At 39.7% G+C, this 16,752-nt stretch overlaps 3 protein-coding genes and 1 long non-coding RNA gene across 7 annotated transcripts in view; 3 read left to right on the forward strand and 1 right to left on the reverse strand.

Annotated features, from left to right (window-relative positions):
- LOC119121123 overlaps window positions 1-16,752 on the forward strand; it is a 287,860-nt gene that overhangs the window by 177,582 nt on the left and 93,526 nt on the right. The window lies entirely within an intron of this gene.
- Window positions 130-5,940, forward strand: LOC119121106 (interleukin-18 receptor accessory protein-like). Of its 3 annotated transcripts, none has more exons than XM_037248550.1 (12): window positions 130-290; window positions 358-553; window positions 950-1,130; window positions 1,197-1,365; window positions 1,763-1,834; window positions 2,059-2,188; window positions 2,306-2,460; window positions 3,214-3,351; window positions 4,056-4,157; window positions 4,228-4,371; window positions 4,449-4,564; window positions 4,917-5,940. In XM_037248550.1, exons 1-12 carry the CDS (start codon window positions 203-205, stop codon window positions 5,205-5,207), a joined length of 1,782 nt encoding a protein of 593 aa, XP_037104445.1. In that variant the 5' UTR covers window positions 130-202; the 3' UTR covers window positions 5,208-5,940. The 3 variants fall into 3 exon arrangements, with proteins under 3 accessions (XP_037104445.1, XP_037104446.1, XP_037104448.1); XM_037248551.1 differs by having other exon boundaries at window positions 132-290; window positions 977-1,130; XM_037248553.1 differs by having other exon boundaries at window positions 141-290; window positions 358-498; window positions 999-1,130.
- Window positions 5,548-9,310, reverse strand: LOC119121122 (PEST proteolytic signal-containing nuclear protein-like). The gene is made up of 5 exons (XM_037248574.1): window positions 9,219-9,310; window positions 8,568-8,794; window positions 7,794-7,868; window positions 7,253-7,308; window positions 5,548-6,779 (listed from the first exon to the last, which is right to left on the reverse strand). The coding sequence occupies exons 1-5, from the start codon at window positions 9,262-9,264 to the stop codon at window positions 6,671-6,673; spliced, it is 513 nt and encodes a 170-aa protein (XP_037104469.1). The 5' UTR covers window positions 9,265-9,310; the 3' UTR covers window positions 5,548-6,670.
- On the forward strand, window positions 9,556-15,972 carry stk16 (serine/threonine kinase 16). Of its 2 annotated transcripts, XM_037248570.1 has the most exons (8): window positions 9,556-9,638; window positions 10,515-10,634; window positions 10,744-10,963; window positions 11,046-11,179; window positions 12,650-12,737; window positions 13,325-13,453; window positions 13,540-13,661; window positions 14,261-15,972. In XM_037248570.1, exons 2-8 carry the CDS (start codon window positions 10,549-10,551, stop codon window positions 14,397-14,399), a joined length of 918 nt encoding a protein of 305 aa, XP_037104465.1. In that variant the 5' UTR covers window positions 9,556-9,638; window positions 10,515-10,548; the 3' UTR covers window positions 14,400-15,972. The 2 variants fall into 2 exon arrangements, with proteins under 2 accessions (XP_037104465.1, XP_037104466.1); XM_037248571.1 differs by lacking the exon at window positions 9,556-9,638 and having other exon boundaries at window positions 10,493-10,634.

Raw genomic sequence — 16,752 nt, forward strand, 5'->3', positions numbered from 1 at the left:
GTGTAGTGTGGTTTTCAGCATGCATGAACACTGGAGCAATTTGCATGATCTCATTTTAGGTGCACTGACACAGGAAGCCACTGCGTAATGTAGCTACCACCTACTTCAGCGTCTTCATCTGCTCGACCATTCAAGACGCAGAAAGTATGTGCAGGTTTGAGAGAAAGTGCTGGCAAAGTCATGATGTGATCATTTAAGCAGGATGCAAACTGGATATATTCTGCTGTTTGGGGTATTTCCCATTTTCTTGGAGGGATGCTGCGTGAATAGCAATCAACGTGATAAAACAGGTATTTGTTTTGAAGCCAAAAGAATGTTAAATGTAAATGCTTTGAGCCTAAGATGTTTTTCCTCCAGGCCCTCGCACGACTACGATACAGCAGCACTATCGAGTTGTGGAAGGGGAAATGTTTCTGATGCCGTGCACCAACAACAAGGTTACGTGGCACAAGATGCGAGCAGAAAGAGGAGAAAATGGAGACTTTTTTTTTGACTGTGGTACGGAGTTCCTAACCCAAGCCAACCATTCAGGAAATTACACTTTACTTAATGGGTAATGTCATGCTTATTTTTGTGTTTGCTTGTATCAGAGTAGTCCTCAAACTTTTTTATGCCGACTGCCCTGTATGAGAGAGATTCTCACAATTTGCCACTTGATTTCCAACTATGGGTTAAACCCCAACTATGGGTTAAACCCCAACTATGGGTTAAATAGTACCACTGCCCAGTGGGCTCCTCGGGAGAGGAATGGGCTAAGGGAGTCAACCCCGACAGAAAATCAATTTCCCTTTGGGTTAGCGTCAGGAAGGGCATCCGGCTGTAAAAAGTTTTGCTCCAAAAATTCTCAGTATGGCTAGAGACGGCCATATCGAGAACCCAGTCCAACCCAGCGGCAAAGCCTGGAAAACGGACTTTAAAACGATGATGATGATGATGATGATTTCCAAAGGATTCCGTTTGTGTTGTCGAATGGCAGCACAATGTTCCTCTATCTGCAGGTGATGGACAAACACCGGCTGCCATGTTACAAGGATGAGGAGGCGGTTGTCACGCTGATTGCGAGTGCAGGAGGGACCATCCCCTGCCCTGGATTCAACTGTACACTTAGCACAAGTGTGACCTGGTACAAGGTAAGACAGAGGCAGACATATTCAAGATTCGATGTAACGGAAACACCCGGGTGTTCTTTCTCTCAGGGTAACAAAAGTATATCAAAAATGCATCGTGCCAACTGTGTGAGGAACGGCGGGTTGCAGCTTTGCACAGTTAGCCAACATGACACAGGGCGATATTTTTGCGATAAACACTTTGTAGAGCAAGGAGTACAGTGGACCTTCAGGAGGCCTGTTGCTGTAACTGCCATACGTGAGTGCACTCTGTGGTGTATGAATGAAATGAATGTACAACCATTTTTTTTTTCATTTTTATAGCTATTTTGTCAGCTTGACAGTATCCCCCTGCTTTTTGGATGGGGGGGTAAGGAATGAGTTGAGCCCATCCCTACTTAAATTGCATTGGCAAAACAATCATTGACTGAGATTTTCAGCGAATGATGGCGGAGGGGGTAAAAAATGTGATTATCTGAATTCCCAAATGCCGACTTGGAAATTTGTGGGAGTTCAGTCAGCTTGTTTTTTTCCCCCTCTATATAACTGTACAATGAGGTAACATTGTGAAATAAATAATTGAATAAATAAATACATAAATGAATACATAAATGAACACATAAATGAATACATAAATAAACGTGTCCTTTCATCAGCCTTTGAAAAAGTGAGTGCCTCTCCAAGGATTACATTACCTGATGTCAGCGCACCACAAGAAGTGGAGTTGGGTAAGCACTGTACATCCAATTGAAATCACCTTACATTACATTTAGGCACAAGAAGTAACATTAAACCCAGTGATGGGCTGCGCTTTTGGTATCTGGACTTTTAGTGAGAAGTTACTCGACTTAGTCCAACTCTTGAAACCACCACTATCGATTGCATTTAGAGGAACCACGAATTCTCCCAGGTATGTATATATTATGATAAAGTGTTTTGTTGTTTGCTTTAGGGGAGCGCCACACTCTGAGTTGTCGGGTACATTTTCCTTATGAGGTCAACTTTTCACCACAAGTGCAGTGGTACATGAACTATGGAGACAAAGGAGGCAAACGAAATCTGATGCAAACAGAGAGCCAGCGGTAAGTGTCATTATCTTTACAAATCCAAGCTCTTTTGTCACAAATTTGTTTGTTGCTGATAATTGAGGGCATGTTTCTGATTTTGACACATAAGTGACTTTCCATTTTGCCTTTCAGATGCAACAGGGTGACATTTGAAGAGTACTTGGTTACAACCAAAGCTGTCATACAGCAGGTGACAGCACTTCATCTGAAGCACACGTACACTTGCATGGCCTCAAACTCTGTTGGGAACAGCAATGTCACAGTCAAGCTCAAGAAGAAAACTAAAGGTACAGGTATACTAATTTTATTTATATTGTCACTTTATTGAAGTACTTTACACAACCAGAAGTGTCAAATCCAGATCCAGAAAGTAAAAATCCTGCCACAGGTACTTCTAATCAACTAAGCCCTGAATCTTGTTTGCTTTATTTATTTATTTATTTATTTTGCTTCTTTTTGCCTGGTGATTGATTTTTGTCTTGTATGCTTTGATTGCATTTCTTTTTCCCTATTTACTTGTTTTTGTTTGCATTCCTTTCTTGTTTGTGATACTTTTTTCTTGTATGCTTGCTTTTGCATTTCTTTTCTCTTGTTTGCAAATTTTTTGTTCGTGACTCATTTTTTTGGTAATTTTTATCTTCTGTAATGTATAATTGTTCTTTCTTTCTTTCCCCTTGTTTTTTGTACGTATTTGTGTTTTGGACCCCAGGGCCACCATAATCAGCAGCCTGTTTACAACAGCCCAGTTAACCTGTTATTTTTACTTTATGCATTTGATTTACATTTTATGCTTAACTGTTACAACTGCAGTCGTTTAAATGTTTTGAGAAAAAAAATGTGCTCATCTGTTTTGGAAACTTGAAAAGCTTTTGGCTGAGGCTGTTTATTTTACAGGGTGGATGGACACTGAAAAGGTCCAGGTTTGTTGGTCAGGTCAACCTTGTAAACTCAAGGACCTTTAAATAGCCAAATATACTATTTACAGTACAGTATTATAGTTTTAATAGACAACAAATATAACCAATATGTTTTATTTGCAGAAAAATGGCCATCACTGATTAGTTATCCAATTGCATCATTGCTGTTACTTGCTGGGGTAGCCATTGTTTTGCGTATGAAATGGTTGGAACTACAACTTATCTACATTTCACGCCTTCAAAGTGAAAAAGTTGATGCAGGTGGGAATGCAACACACGCACACATCATACATTGGTAGATTTATCAGTAGATGTCCAACGGACTTACCAACAATGCATGCTGATATTCATCTTCACAGGATGTGGTTTCACATCAACTCAAAATTCTACCACAACAGGAAAGTTGCATTCTCATAAGTGTCTATAGTCAAACTGGGTCATTCCCCCTAGATGGAACATAATGTGACATACAATATGTATAGCTGCACATCCCTTCCCGAATTTAGCCTATTTTGATATTTCAAAGCAATAAAAACAAAATAATATATTCTGAAAGTCATTCTTTCAGGTCGATATTTAATTACTTTTTTCGTAAAGTAAACCCAAAACACAGAAAAAGGAAAATATTTTCTACAGGTGCTACAAAATGTATCTATCAGGTCAAATTTGACCTGTGGGGTATCTGTCTTACATGCCATAGGGGAGTCTCAAAACTATGAAAAGACACTTGTCATGTTAATCATAAATATGATACAAACATAATACATAAATACTGTATGTATTTTTAATGGCCAGCGGGGCGGTGTTTTAATGAAGGCGTGGGGGTAACAGAGAATTGCATCGCATTTGCACAGTTTCTCACAGACGGCAGCAGCTGTGAACTGAAATGTATTTAAAATCCCTCGTTTTTCCAAATAATTAATTTAAGTAATTTTTCCAAATAATGAATATCTTTACTTTTTCAGATGAGAAAGAGTTTGATGTTTTTTTTTCATACGTGTGGACCTCTCCACATCATGAGGCGGCAGGTTTGACACGCTCCGCGCAATCAAGTCCAAACTCACACGGTAATGGGACATGTTTTCAGGTCACCGTGGTTGGAGGAGACTAAAAAAAAAAATAAAATTCATATTGCAGATTCTCCGTCTACCTTTGAACCATTCAATCTTGAGCATGTTATTGACAATTTGAGGCCACCTGAGGTGGAGATTCCCATGGTTTTGGAGGACCTGTGGGGCTATCGTCTCTGTTTGATGGAGAGGGACATGCTTCCTGGTGGAGGTGAGAAGATCAATTTTCAGTACACCTGCACATGAGTGGAGTCATGGTTATTAATGATGTCTGTTTTTCCTTGGTAGCCTACGCAAACGATGTGGTACATGCAATTCGAAGAAGTCAGATCCTCATCTGTGTTGTGTCTGCTGACTATTTGTCTAACAGCAATGCTGTGTTTGTTCTGGAATCAGGAATACAGGCAAGTAAAAAAATACACACACAGGCATTGTTGGTAAAAAAACAACAACTTTTTTTATTTAGAAATCATCCACTCTTCTTACACTAACCAAAAAACTCCCCAGGCACCACAGGTGTTCCCCATGGCTCTATCCTTGAGCCTCTTCTATTCATCACCCACCCAATTCCCATTGGCAGTATTTTCAGCAAATGTAATCTTTTCCACTGGTTCACATATGGCATTCATTTGTCATCCATTACAATGTCGTATTCAATGGAAAATTAAACTGTCAATAGCCAATACATTAATCTATTGATACAATGTAATTTAATCACAGCAAAACCACTAACAACTTACTCTTTTGTATTCTAAGGTTTTGTTGCAGAGCTCTACTCTTAAAATTCTGCTTATACGGACAAGTAGAACTTCCGCATGTTTTGAACAGCCAGATTCACCTCTGCCCTCAGTGGTCCAAAGGGCCTTGAAGGTGCTTCCTAGCCTCGACTGGAATTTGGGACAAACTGAAAGCGCCACCGGCAATTTCTGGAGGTCACTAAAGAAGGCCTTACCCAAACACAGAGTAAGAAGTGTCACTCGAGTCATTTCCCATGACCCTTTTGGAAACAATCTTAGAGACCAGGATTTAAGAATAGAGATGCACTGAGATCACTTTACATTTGAGTGCTCGTCAATACGAATCACTCGTACATGATATAAAAATGTCATTGTGATGAAAATTTGGTTTATTTAAAATAAATCTTAAAGCATCAACATTCAGCTTATGTTATTTGTGACGTGAATAAACTGTGTCAGGGAATGCAGAAAATGAAACCTAAATTAGAAATGCACGTGTATGCGTGTCAAGTACAAGAAGTATCGTATCAAGCAAGATAGAGATATTGTTAGATGGGCAAAATTGTTAAATGTTAAAATGAAACTGCAATGTTTTTATGTGTCGGTGCAAGTGTTTGCATTTCTTATGGCAAACAGAAACGACTCAAATATTTTGCAAAATGTTTATTGGACGGTTTGTTAAAACGCTATTTCATGTGAGAGTTTAGGTAACCAATTGTGAATTCTAAATGTTATAATGTTGATTTCAAAGTTGCAGGTAACAGAAAGCTAAAATCACATCGGGTCAGTGACTTATGTTATTCTTCCTCAGGCTTCCTTGCTTTGTTTTTTCACGGGTGCTCCTTGTCTATTACCATTAGCAGGTTATTTTTTTAGGGAGCAGTTACGTATTTGCATGATTTCACACTTAAGACAGATGATTCCATTTTTGGGGCTATTACTAAACAAACATTATTGTGGTGTAATTTCATAAAGTGATAAAACACCAAAATACAACAGAGGAGGAATAGGGTGAGGGATAAGATAGCACGCGCGCAAAAAAAGTAAACAAAAAAAACCTAACTAAAAGAATCTGTCAAAGTCCCTCTTGGATATGACAAATTGATCTAAGTATTAGGGTTGCAAAATTCTAGAATAGCATCAAGCTGGCACCTTTCCACAGGAATTAAAGGGAACAAACCAGTTTATAAACTTAAAAGTTGGCTCATAATAAGGAAGTTATAGTTGGGCGAAATATATTTTAGCAGTGTCCTGACTAAAACAACCAGGCACAGAGGCACCTTGCGTTAGCAGTGTCCAAACATACTAGTATTTGCAGTCAAGAGCCATTGCTTTATTAATACCCATTATTTGGAATACTGTATTTCCCAAGCTTCCAAAGTCAAGTTCCAATGGAAAGTCACCACACCTCTTTGCAACCCTGCTATAGATAAAACAAATGCCAAAACAAAACACAATCACACTTATATTTACATGTATATGCACAGCGGCTCAAAGGTGAAGAACAGCTGGCCAGCGATGGATGAAGTAGCAGGAAGGAAAGGGAGCCATGAGGCTTTCATATTAGCAATTCGATGTCATGCTCAGCACACACTGTTGTGTTTTTCCATTGCTCAGCTGTAAGGTCATAAGGCGAGAACACTAAAAGACTTAAAAGCATGGTGGGGCATGGTCAAAGCAGGGGCTGCAATAATTTAAGCCTTTGTAGAGATCTCGGGTGTGATTTTACTGAGACTTGAGATGCCATGAGTGGCGAGAAAAGGATTTGCTTCATTATTTGTCTGTGTGCGCCTTCAGCTTCCTCTCCCAAAGTTTTTGATTATCAGAGAAGCCCTGCTTGCCTTTGTTGAAGGAGTTTGGTCCTGCTGATGTCGGAGTCTCCCTAAAAAGATTTCAGATAAATAACATGTTAAAAGCTGACGGGACTTGACATACAAATGAATGCACTGTAGTAAGATCCTAATTTTAGTTACGTTTTATGATGATTAATTATACATTTGTCGAACACGAAAGGGGAAATTGAAACTTCCCTTGAATTGCAAAGAAATGAGTAATGCACTGTTTTAAAATAAAAAATAAAAAAATACAGCTCATTTAATTCATGTGACTTTCCCCTAAATACCACTAGAGGGAGCCCGCATACTACACTGTGAATTACTGGCCGAGTATGACTAACAATGAGAAGAGTGATTTTGACTGTAAATACACCGCAATGATACCAAAGCAATGCAATATTTCAAACTCATCTTACTACACTCACAGACACGGATGTCACAAAAAGAAATCATGTCACCAAAGAAATATGTGGGGGTTCAAAGATGACCAGGCAGAAGTAAGACAAAGTTGTTAAGGTACCTTCCGATGTTCTTCATTCTCATTTTCGCCTCTGGGGGCATCTCCTCAGGCTCGCTCTGCAAGGTGAGAACATTCTATCAGCTCATTTACATTGGTGGTCTTTTAGGCCAGGCTTTTTACATGTGGTTTTTCTGAGAACATGTCAACAGGATGTGTGTCAATATGTATAGTTGTATGTCGTCGTCCGTTAGAGACGAAGAAATAAAGACACGTCTTCTCTCAGCACTAAAAGAAAAGCAAACATCTGCTCTACCACGTCTTCTTGCAGCTCGAGTCATATTATAGGCAAACTTCACAATACCTCGATTACATTTCGAAACTATCAAGCAAATAATTTATCAAGGACCTTGCTATTTTGACGTTTTACAGAGCAAAGGAGACAAGTTTAATGACTACACCCCTACCCAGAAATGGGAGGGGTAGCTCACCACATTTGAAGGCCAGATGTTTAGAAGGTTTCCCCATTCACGATTGTCTAGTTAGTATTAAAAAAAAAAAAAAGTACAATTGTCTTTGGCAATCCTTCCATTCCAGTACTTACATCATCATCCTCGTTGAAGACGGATGCCAAGCCAAGCTTTTTAGGAGGGGCTGTTGGTACGGGCTCTTTAGGTTTCTAAAGGCAAAATAGTGAGAAAAGAGGGGGAATTACATTTCACAGCATAATCCATGATTACCTCAACATATTTCCGCAAGACAAACTCCGTATTGCTTGTCTTCATTCGGGTCTCGCTGAGTGAACTCTAGCCTAGCTGATAAACACTTTCTGGTTATCTCTCAAGGACCCAAAGAAATATAGATACAATTTTAAAAAAATCTTGCTTTGTCTCAGGTACCTTGTTGGCTGGTCTTTATTTTTTATGATTTTTTTTTATGTCAGCTAGAGTGATCCCTAGCCAATATGCTGTGACTTGTGGCGCCTAAATTCACATGGACTTACATGTGTTTATATCTGAAGAAAATATAACATACAAGATGAGGCTGTGTGTCATTGTTTACTTATCAGGCATGTGTGATTCTCTACTCAAGTAGCGCATGTGAGTACTTTTCTCATCTCTACGTATAGACAAACATTCCCAGTTATATTCACACCTAAGGATAATTCTGTGTCTTCAACTGATTGAATGTGCATGTTTTTAGAATACAAGAGGGCTTCCTCCTGTAGTACCCAAAGAAAATAATGCAAACTCTACACGGGAAAGCTGAAGTCTCGATTCCAACCACAAAGCTCAGAAGGTCCCCAGAAGATGAGGCTGCCCCTCACGACCAGCTAGCTCAACAAGTAAAACAATCAAAGAAGCAAACCATAACTCACACTTGCTCCAAGCTTGATCGATATAGGATTTGACTTTATCCCAGTGTTGCTGCTCGTGCCGAAACCTATTTTGGATACTTTGCGAAGCGCTGGTGGATCTGACGGGGTTTCGTCCTCATCTTCAGATGAAAGATGCTGGGATGTGCGTTTGAGTTTGCTCGCTCCTCCGCCCACCGTGCTACAAGAGACAGGCTTAGTTTTCACTCTGCCTCCCTCCTCCAGCGGCCCTGCTTGAGGCAAGACAACTCACCAAGGTGAACAACGGTTTTGTTACAGAGCTATAAAACATTACCTGCACTGCTATGTTTGTAGCCACCAAAAGTGTCATAAAAAAAAAACGTCTAAATTTAGGTCATGCGTGCACTGCCCAGTTTGAGATAGATTTGAGCAAAGCTACCTATCTCAAATACATTTTTGCCACTTGTAACCTTAGCGCATAAGCACAGAATACGATGATTGGATACTATTTTTTTTGCAATTTCAACATACGATGGTATCTTTGCTAAACAACACGACATGTTAGCGCGTTACATTTTCGGATGGGCTCCACAAGTGTCATATTTCTAATCGATTGGGGGAATATGGGAAGCAATGCATACACAGACTTAATTAAAAAGCGTGTTAAAAGGATTGAAATAGCACAGATATCACCTCCGTCGTCGCGGCGGTCTCTCCTGCTGCGTTCGAAGTTCGCCATTTTAACTTAAACGGGCTGCAGTCAGCTTCTTCTTCGCTTTAGTTTCCATTCCGAGCGTCTTGGCGCCACCAACGGAGAAATTCCGTCCCTTGTCTATTTCACTTTCATTCAGTTTGTTTATTTTTTGAACACCCTTCGACTATTGAAAAATAGAAATGGCATTCATTTTATTTGTCCTGGGTATCAGAGATCAATAAAATTGCTTTCCACAAACTGGTGCTGAACCCGCCTTAAATGCAGTTACACGGTTTGGCCATCTACGTTGGTGTTGGCGCTAGTACACATATTCACTCTTCTATTTATTACAGAAGAAGGATTTCTGTCCATGACGTCACAAACCGGAAAAGCGAAAGCCCGGTGATGTACACCAACAGGTAAGCTTCTATTGCTCCATATTTGCGCATCATTTTACGCAGGTATTCCGTAAGAAATGACCAACAACCTCTTAAAATCCATGATGTTGGCGTTTTGTGAAGGTTGCTCCATATTTACGTCAGATGAGTGTGTCGTGCAGAGAGAATTTAGTCCCCAGTCCTGTAACTCCAATTTTAGATCTGTAAACATACACCGAGTGACCACCTAATCATTGTGTGTACATATTTAACTGCAATACACGGTCAAAAATTGACCGTATTCGTGTAATACAGTGCCGATCCGATAGTTTTAGCCACGTTATGTTACGTTTGGTAGATTCTGTCCCAAGGCAAGTTATGTAAATGCGTATAATAAAAATACTAATATTTGTTTTAACTTAACTTAGAAAACAGCAGTGTTTAGACTGCAAAAGAAAATTGTCTTAAGCCTTCAGAATCATAAGTGTTAGTCGATGTAACTTAAACTATATTAGGACTGATGTGTGAGACAATCAGCTACCTGGCTCCACAATAAAAGCAGGATTTTTCTTTCTTTGATTGGTTTGTCAAAGCAAGTCAAGTTCGATGAGCAAAAAAATCTGTAATCATCTGCACACATATCTCTGTTGAGACCTATATATTTCATCACAAGATAATTGTCATCTTATTAGATAAATATTGATGGTGAATTTCTGCTGATGTTATACCTGATGGTTTCTAATAATTCCGATGTAGTAGTTGGTGGTGGTATTAAGAATTGGATAATTAAGTCTGTACTAGGTATCAAATGCACTGCCGGCCACTGCAAAAACACAATTGTCGCCCTTGTGCAAAATTTGGTTGAATAAATTGTTTTCATTTCCATCCCTCTGAAGGGCTTTCTATTTATTTCCACAGGCTAGTTTTTGAATAAAATAATGTTCCAGTCAAGATGGGGCAGACGATGTGCATCTGCTCCCGTGGCTCCATCACTGTTGATAACAAAAAATACTACTTCTTGCAGAAACTTGACGAGGGGTAAGATAACATGTACGGTACATCAGCATTACTATTGTTTATCTATTTATTTTTTAACAAAAGTTGCCTTTCAACAAAATGCTGAATTCTTCTTAATTCCTCTCTCCAGTGGTTTCAGTTATGTGGACCTTGTTGAGGGGGTAAAAGATGGTCGCTTCTATGCCCTGAAGAGGATTCTATGTCATGATCGAGAAGGCCGCCTGGAGGCCCAGACAGAAGTGGAGATGCATCATGTGTTTAATCACCCCAATATACTGAGCCTTGTGGCGCACACCTTTGTTGAGCGCAATGGGAAAAGTGAAGCCTGGCTGCTTCTGCCTTATATAAGAGTAAGTTGCTTCTTCTTAGCCATCCATCAAACGCTCTGATGCTCATATTATCTGTCTGTGTGTGCACAAAAAAAAAATCCAGAAGGGAAGTCTGTGGTCGGTTCTGGAGAAGCTTCGAGACAATGGGAGCTACATGCCTGAGAAAAAGATTTTAAAAATCTTTCGTGGGATCTGTTCAGGACTCAAGGCAATCCATGACAAAGGTTATGCTCATCGGTAAGAACTCTGAACACCATCTTTTTTTCTTTCTGTGTTTTAAATGCAGAAAGGTCACACAGTATTGTAAAATATAGATAAATCTTCAAAACATAATTTGATAGTATGTAAAGGAATTAACTTGTTTTATGAAGTGTAATTAAAAGTCACACACATTGGAGTCGTACATTTGTCAAAGTCAAAGTCAAAGTCAGCTTTATTGTCAATCCCTTCATATGTCAAGACACACAAAGAAACCGAAATTCCGTTTCCTCCATCCCACGGTGACGAGACATACAAGTAGGCGACACAAAACAAAAACAAGAAGGCACAAACCATAAATAATAAATAATAAATAAAATAAAATGAGCGATGAATAAAAACAGACCAATAACCCATTGAATATGAGGGGCAAAACCGAGCCAGTGAGCATACAGCAAGAACAGGACGCTACGCTGAAAGGGGGAGCGAGTTCAGGATCCTAACAGCCTGGAGTACGAAGCTGTTGGAAAGTCTGGTGGTGCGGGAGCGCAGGCTCCTGTACCGCCTCCCAGAGGGCAGAAGTTCAAACAAAGAGTGAGCGGGGTGACTCACATCACTCACAATCTTGGTCGCCTTGCGAGTGAGATGGGAGGTGTAAATGTCCTTCAAGGAGGGGAGAGAAGCACCAATAGTCTTACTAGCCGTTTTCACAATGCGCTGCAGGGCCTTCAAGTCTTGGTCAGTGCAGCTGCCACCCCAGACAGCAATACAGCTGGAGAGGACGCTCTCAATGGTGCCGCGGTAAAAAGTAGTCATGACGGCCGGAGGAGTCCCCGCTCGCCTGAGTTTCCGAAGGAAGTACAGGCGGCGCTGGGCCTTCTTCGCCAGCGACGCGGTGTTGGTGGACCAGGAGAGATCCTCACTGATGTGCACCCCCAGGAACCTGGCGCTGCTCACTCTCTCCACCACAGCACCGTCGATGGTCAGCGGCAGGTGTGTGTTGATGTATGCATTTAAGGGGTGTGGCGATATCAGGAGCCGCAGTCACTGGGGTTGGCCGTTTACCACATGGTCCATTTGGCGTTCCAGGGACTCCGCAAATTCTTCAAAAGATTTCCATGGCTTGAACCCATGAAGGCTTTCAATCGTCTTAAACCAACCTTAAAAAATGTCAACACATCATAAGTAGGATTTTATTATTGTTAATACGTCATCTCAAATATGTAAATAAATTCACAGTCGTAGAAGAAAAATACTGATTGCGGATCCAACAATAAGTGCTTTTAGCCAGGACTAAACAGCATATGCATGTTATTTACTGTATGTTCTGTAGCAACTTGACACAACATGGGACATGGGTAAGATGTCCGGCTTAAATTTTATGAATAAGTCTTGAATTGAACTTTTCTTGAGCTGTAGCCACCTCGGTCAAGGTACCACTGTAACTTTTTCTTTTAGCCTCAAAATGAGTAAGACATATATACTGATGTCTTCAATGTGTTTGGTCAGAGATCTTAAACCTACAAACGTGCTTCTGAATGAGGATGACAGCCCCGTCTTGATGGATCTGGGTTCCATGAACACAGCCCGCATTGAGGTAAGAGTCTTCAAGCATTTAGAATATTTTTGAGAGTACTTGCTTAACATATCCAAAAGTACACTTAATTTACCTCAAGTGTGTATTTTAAGATACTGGCAGCTGCTTTGTGACTCATCTTGACAGACTGGTTGGATTGGGTAACTTGCTTAACAGTGTTGACTGAGAATATTGGGTTGTGTGTTTTTAAAAGTGACTGGAGTTTTTGGTTTTAAAGTTACGGGACGAATTCACATATGGTCTGAGTTAATAAGGGCCTAAAGGGTTGATGTATTTAATAGTTGATGACCTTCATATGCCGATTTGCAGCTGCCTTTCAGAGGTGGTATTCCATCTCCTGTGCCAGTATTTTCCATTTTAAAATGCCTATTTTGCCCATTTTCAAATGTAATTCCCCAGTAGGCTAGGTTTGGAGATTAGCTTCCACCTCAGTTTGTTTGCACATAAGTGAGTTTTATCATTTTTTTGCATGCGCAAGCTTTTTGTAAATCAAGCCCATAGATGGCTATGACTGTCTACACTCTTCAGGGGCAGCTGTCCAGCAGTTCTGCAAATACTTTGTTCTCACATTTGGGACTCAATTCCAGGTCAAAGGATCCAGAGAAGCAATGACTTTACAGGACTGGGCTGCACAACGATGCACCATTTCCTACCGTGCACCTGAGCTCTTCAATGTGGAGAGCTACTGTGTTATCGACGAGCGCACAGATATTTGGGTAAAGCTGGATATTTTACTTTTCAGTAGTGAATCATTGTCAAAAACACCCTCTCCCTTCTTTTGCTTTTGGCTGTACTCATCCAGTCACTGGGCTGTGTGCTGTACTGCATGATGGTGCTGGAGGGACCCTATGACATGGTGTTTCAGAGAGGCGATAGCGTTGCCTTGGCTGTCCAGAACCCTCTGCTCATCCCACAGCCCTGCAGGTCAGTTGTCATTCCTGTTAATTCTGATTCTAATCGTTAGCGCAACACAATGATTCCATTCATATCTCAAATCACAGTTGCCCATTTAAATAGTTGTAAATGCCAATAATCCTTTCCAGCTCTGCCCCTCCACAAAAAAAAGGGATGTCATGCAGAAATAAACAAAGGCAAATTTGAGTAAAATCCTGTACTTTTAATCATTTTTAATAGAGGACAAAGAATACACTTGAGTATTGTTACTTGAGTATTGTTATGTGATCTGTTTGTGTTGCTCCACCATCTGTGTGCAAATGTCTGTTTCTCCTGTCAATACAGTAAATGGTGTTTTCTACATATGTTAGCATTGAGCTAAACAGATTCTTGTGAGACATTTATTGCGAAGTAAGTTGAACTGGATTCATTGCCACCAATCAGCAGTCGTATCTCATATCTCAAGTTTAAGGTCAAAACCAAAAAAGTCGGACGAATGATGTTTTGTACCCGGAGAAACTTGTAAGTCCGCTCACTCTTACCTCAAGGCACCACTTGGAGTGCAATGTTTAAACTGTCAACATGTCACATCCCATTCATTTTTCCTGGTTTGTGTGTCTCTCCGCCAGTTACTCAGAGGGGCTGCAGTTGCTGCTGAGCTCCATAATGGTGTCCAACCCCCAAGAGAGACCCAACATCAGCTGGGTACTTGAGCAGGTACAGGACCTACAGAGTTACAGTCCAAACACCCAAACCAATACCGTCTGAAAGGACTTTGCACACATGGACACACATCTCACAAATGGAAATCCTTAAAAGGGTGAAAACACAGCAATATATTTAGTTTGGGAAATAAGGTGACATTTTGACTTTTGAAGGATTTGCTGCTTGACAAACAACGCTTTAGTGATTAGCTTAGAATTTTGTCAGATGACTTATAGTAAATAGAATCTCCATTCCCCACTTTTGCTTTCCATTATACTCTCTCATCTTCAAAATTGTTCTTGTGTGCCTTATGTGCTCAAATGAGGCAGTTACTCAACACAGAGTTAGACATTTTCCACAAATTGTCGGAATCTGCTTGCAGGCATCCTTACCCCGTAGCGCAACAATAATCAATATTTGTCTTGTGCTTTGTTAGATACTGATTAAATCAGAAAGCTTGATAATAGGTGAGCAGATAAGCAAATTTCCCATCAAGGTCAAGTTTGTTTTTTTCTAATGATTTAATTTTTAGCTGTTGGCTGGAAATTAATTTTTATGGCCTATAATGTTTGTCAAATGTTCTTGTGAAGGAATACATTGAGATTGACATTCCGTGCCAAAAGAAAGAGGCTAGATTAGATGTCACATTTCTGATGATGTCGTTATTCCTTAGTAATATTTGAAACTTTCAGTTTTGGCGTGTAACGTGTTTTTTTTTTTTTTTTTTAAGTCACACACTCGCGCACACATGCACACCGTCATATGTGGGAATTGAACTCATGGTGCCTGCACACAAGACAGGTGAGTGTACCACTACACCATCAGCCATCCCCATGTAATGTGTTTGCACAAGTACTAACGATATCAGTCACCTACAACTGCACTGACATAGCAGCGGCAATGCCGCTTGTGACCATACGGTGGCACTACATAATCACTGGTAAGTTATTACTTTTTTTTCACATTCTTAATCACAAAGTAAGCTTTTAATTATTCTGATAATTACTTGGGATAATTTTACTCAATTAACTGGAATCATACAACAACATTTCCCTCTGTATTGGTGTTAAATTTAGGCTTGCATTCATGTGTGACTTTTACACTTTTATTCTCTCAGGGCTTGCCCTCATTGGGTCTTTTTAAATCACTCTTATTAGATTCTCATGGTACTCTTTTTTTTGTTTGGTTTTAAATTCCTGCTTACATCATGTTTTGTATTTGCTGTGACAGCCTGACCTTGTTTGTAAATTAAAACTCTTATTATTGATATTATTATTGAAATAATTAACACTCTGGTTCACTCAGTGTTTGAAGGTGAATGTTTGATATTATTGTCATGATGTTGGTGAAAAGTTATCGCTTTTGTCATTTTTTTAATTGTACAATTTCTTGGACATCATAAAAAATTCATGAAATAAGGAAAGCTTTGTTGTTTAGGCCAGTGCACAGAAAAATGTGACACACTTGAATGACGTCCAATACATGAGTACACGGTCAGGCAAAACTGTTCGTACACTTGCATAAAAGAAAGAAATACTAACAAACTGACACAAGTTATTAGAAATAAACTTTTACTGAAAACGAGCTAATGAAGCATTGCTCTGTTTTTATGGTCCAACTGCATTAAGAAAAAGGGCCAAATAGTTGTACTTCTTGTTTTCTGTTTGGCTTGTCCCCTTAATATGTTGCTGCGCGACCTTTTGAGGTGAATGAATGCTACAATCAAGCGCAGGATTTCGGTTCACCTACTGCCAAGTATTTTGGCCCACTCCACGTGAGCAAGTTTCCAGTTTTTGGTCTGGCTATTTTTAGCTGTGTTTTGTTTTGTCTGACCTTGGTGAGCACATTTCCCTCCAGAATGCCTGGATAGTCTTCAGATTTCATTGTACCATGTACAAATTCGAGACAGCCAGTACTGGATGTAGCAAAGCAATCCAGGGACAAAATTGAACCTCCTTCTCACAGTAGTAGTCGTTCATGTTTGAACATTGAGTTGATGTGAATTGCCAAAAAACAAATTCCAGTCTTTTCAGCTTCAATTCTTTTCAATGACCTTTGTGAGTTTTTTTTCCTTTCTTTTATGGAGTGCCAACAGTTTTGCCTGTGTATATAAATATATATTCGAAAATGTAACATTTGCAACAAATAGGCTATAAGAATTTTTGGTCAATTTATATATGCGTGTTATATATATATATATATATATATATATATATATATATATATATGCGCGTGTGTGTGTGTGTGTGTGTACTGATTGCTGATTATATGCTATATATATAAAACATCGGACCAACAATATGGTATGGAAAATGTCCAGTTAACATATGGTAAGATCAATTAGGTTAAAAGTAAATGGGAAAAAAAAAAGAGATTTGGGCAACTTTGGAATTGGTGGTATATAGGATAAATCTCG

The sequence above is a fragment of the Syngnathus acus genome, chromosome 3 (genome assembly GCF_901709675.1).
Source record: "Syngnathus acus chromosome 3, fSynAcu1.2, whole genome shotgun sequence".
Lineage (NCBI taxonomy): Eukaryota > Metazoa > Chordata > Actinopteri > Syngnathiformes > Syngnathidae > Syngnathus > Syngnathus acus.

Excerpts from the sequence above, each read along its gene's own strand:
- LOC119121106 (XM_037248550.1), top strand. The coding sequence starts at position 203 with ATGCAAACTGGATATATTCTGCTGTTTGGGGTATTTCCCATTTTCTTG. Across the intron at positions 2,189-2,305 it reads ATGCAAACAGAGAGCCAGCG|ATGCAACAGGGTGACATTTG; the intron begins GTAAGTGTCATT and ends TTTGCCTTTCAG. Across the intron at positions 4,372-4,448 it reads GGACATGCTTCCTGGTGGAG|CCTACGCAAACGATGTGGTA; the intron begins GTGAGAAGATCA and ends TTTCCTTGGTAG.
- LOC119121122 (XM_037248574.1), bottom strand. The coding sequence starts at position 9,264 with ATGGCGAACTTCGAACGCAGCAGGAGAGACCGCCGCGACGACGGAG. Across the intron at positions 7,869-8,567 it reads CGATCAAGCTTGGAGCAAGT|AAACCTAAAGAGCCCGTACC; the intron begins GTGAGTTATGGT and ends TTTTGCCTTTAG. Across the intron at positions 6,780-7,252 it reads AGAATGAAGAACATCGGAAG|GGAGACTCCGACATCAGCAG; the intron begins GTACCTTAACAA and ends AAATCTTTTTAG.
- stk16 (XM_037248570.1), top strand. The coding sequence starts at position 10,549 with ATGGGGCAGACGATGTGCATCTGCTCCCGTGGCTCCATCACTGTTGAT. Across the intron at positions 10,964-11,045 it reads TGCTTCTGCCTTATATAAGA|AAGGGAAGTCTGTGGTCGGT; the intron begins GTAAGTTGCTTC and ends AAAAAAATCCAG. Across the intron at positions 13,454-13,539 it reads ACGAGCGCACAGATATTTGG|TCACTGGGCTGTGTGCTGTA; the intron begins GTAAAGCTGGAT and ends GTACTCATCCAG.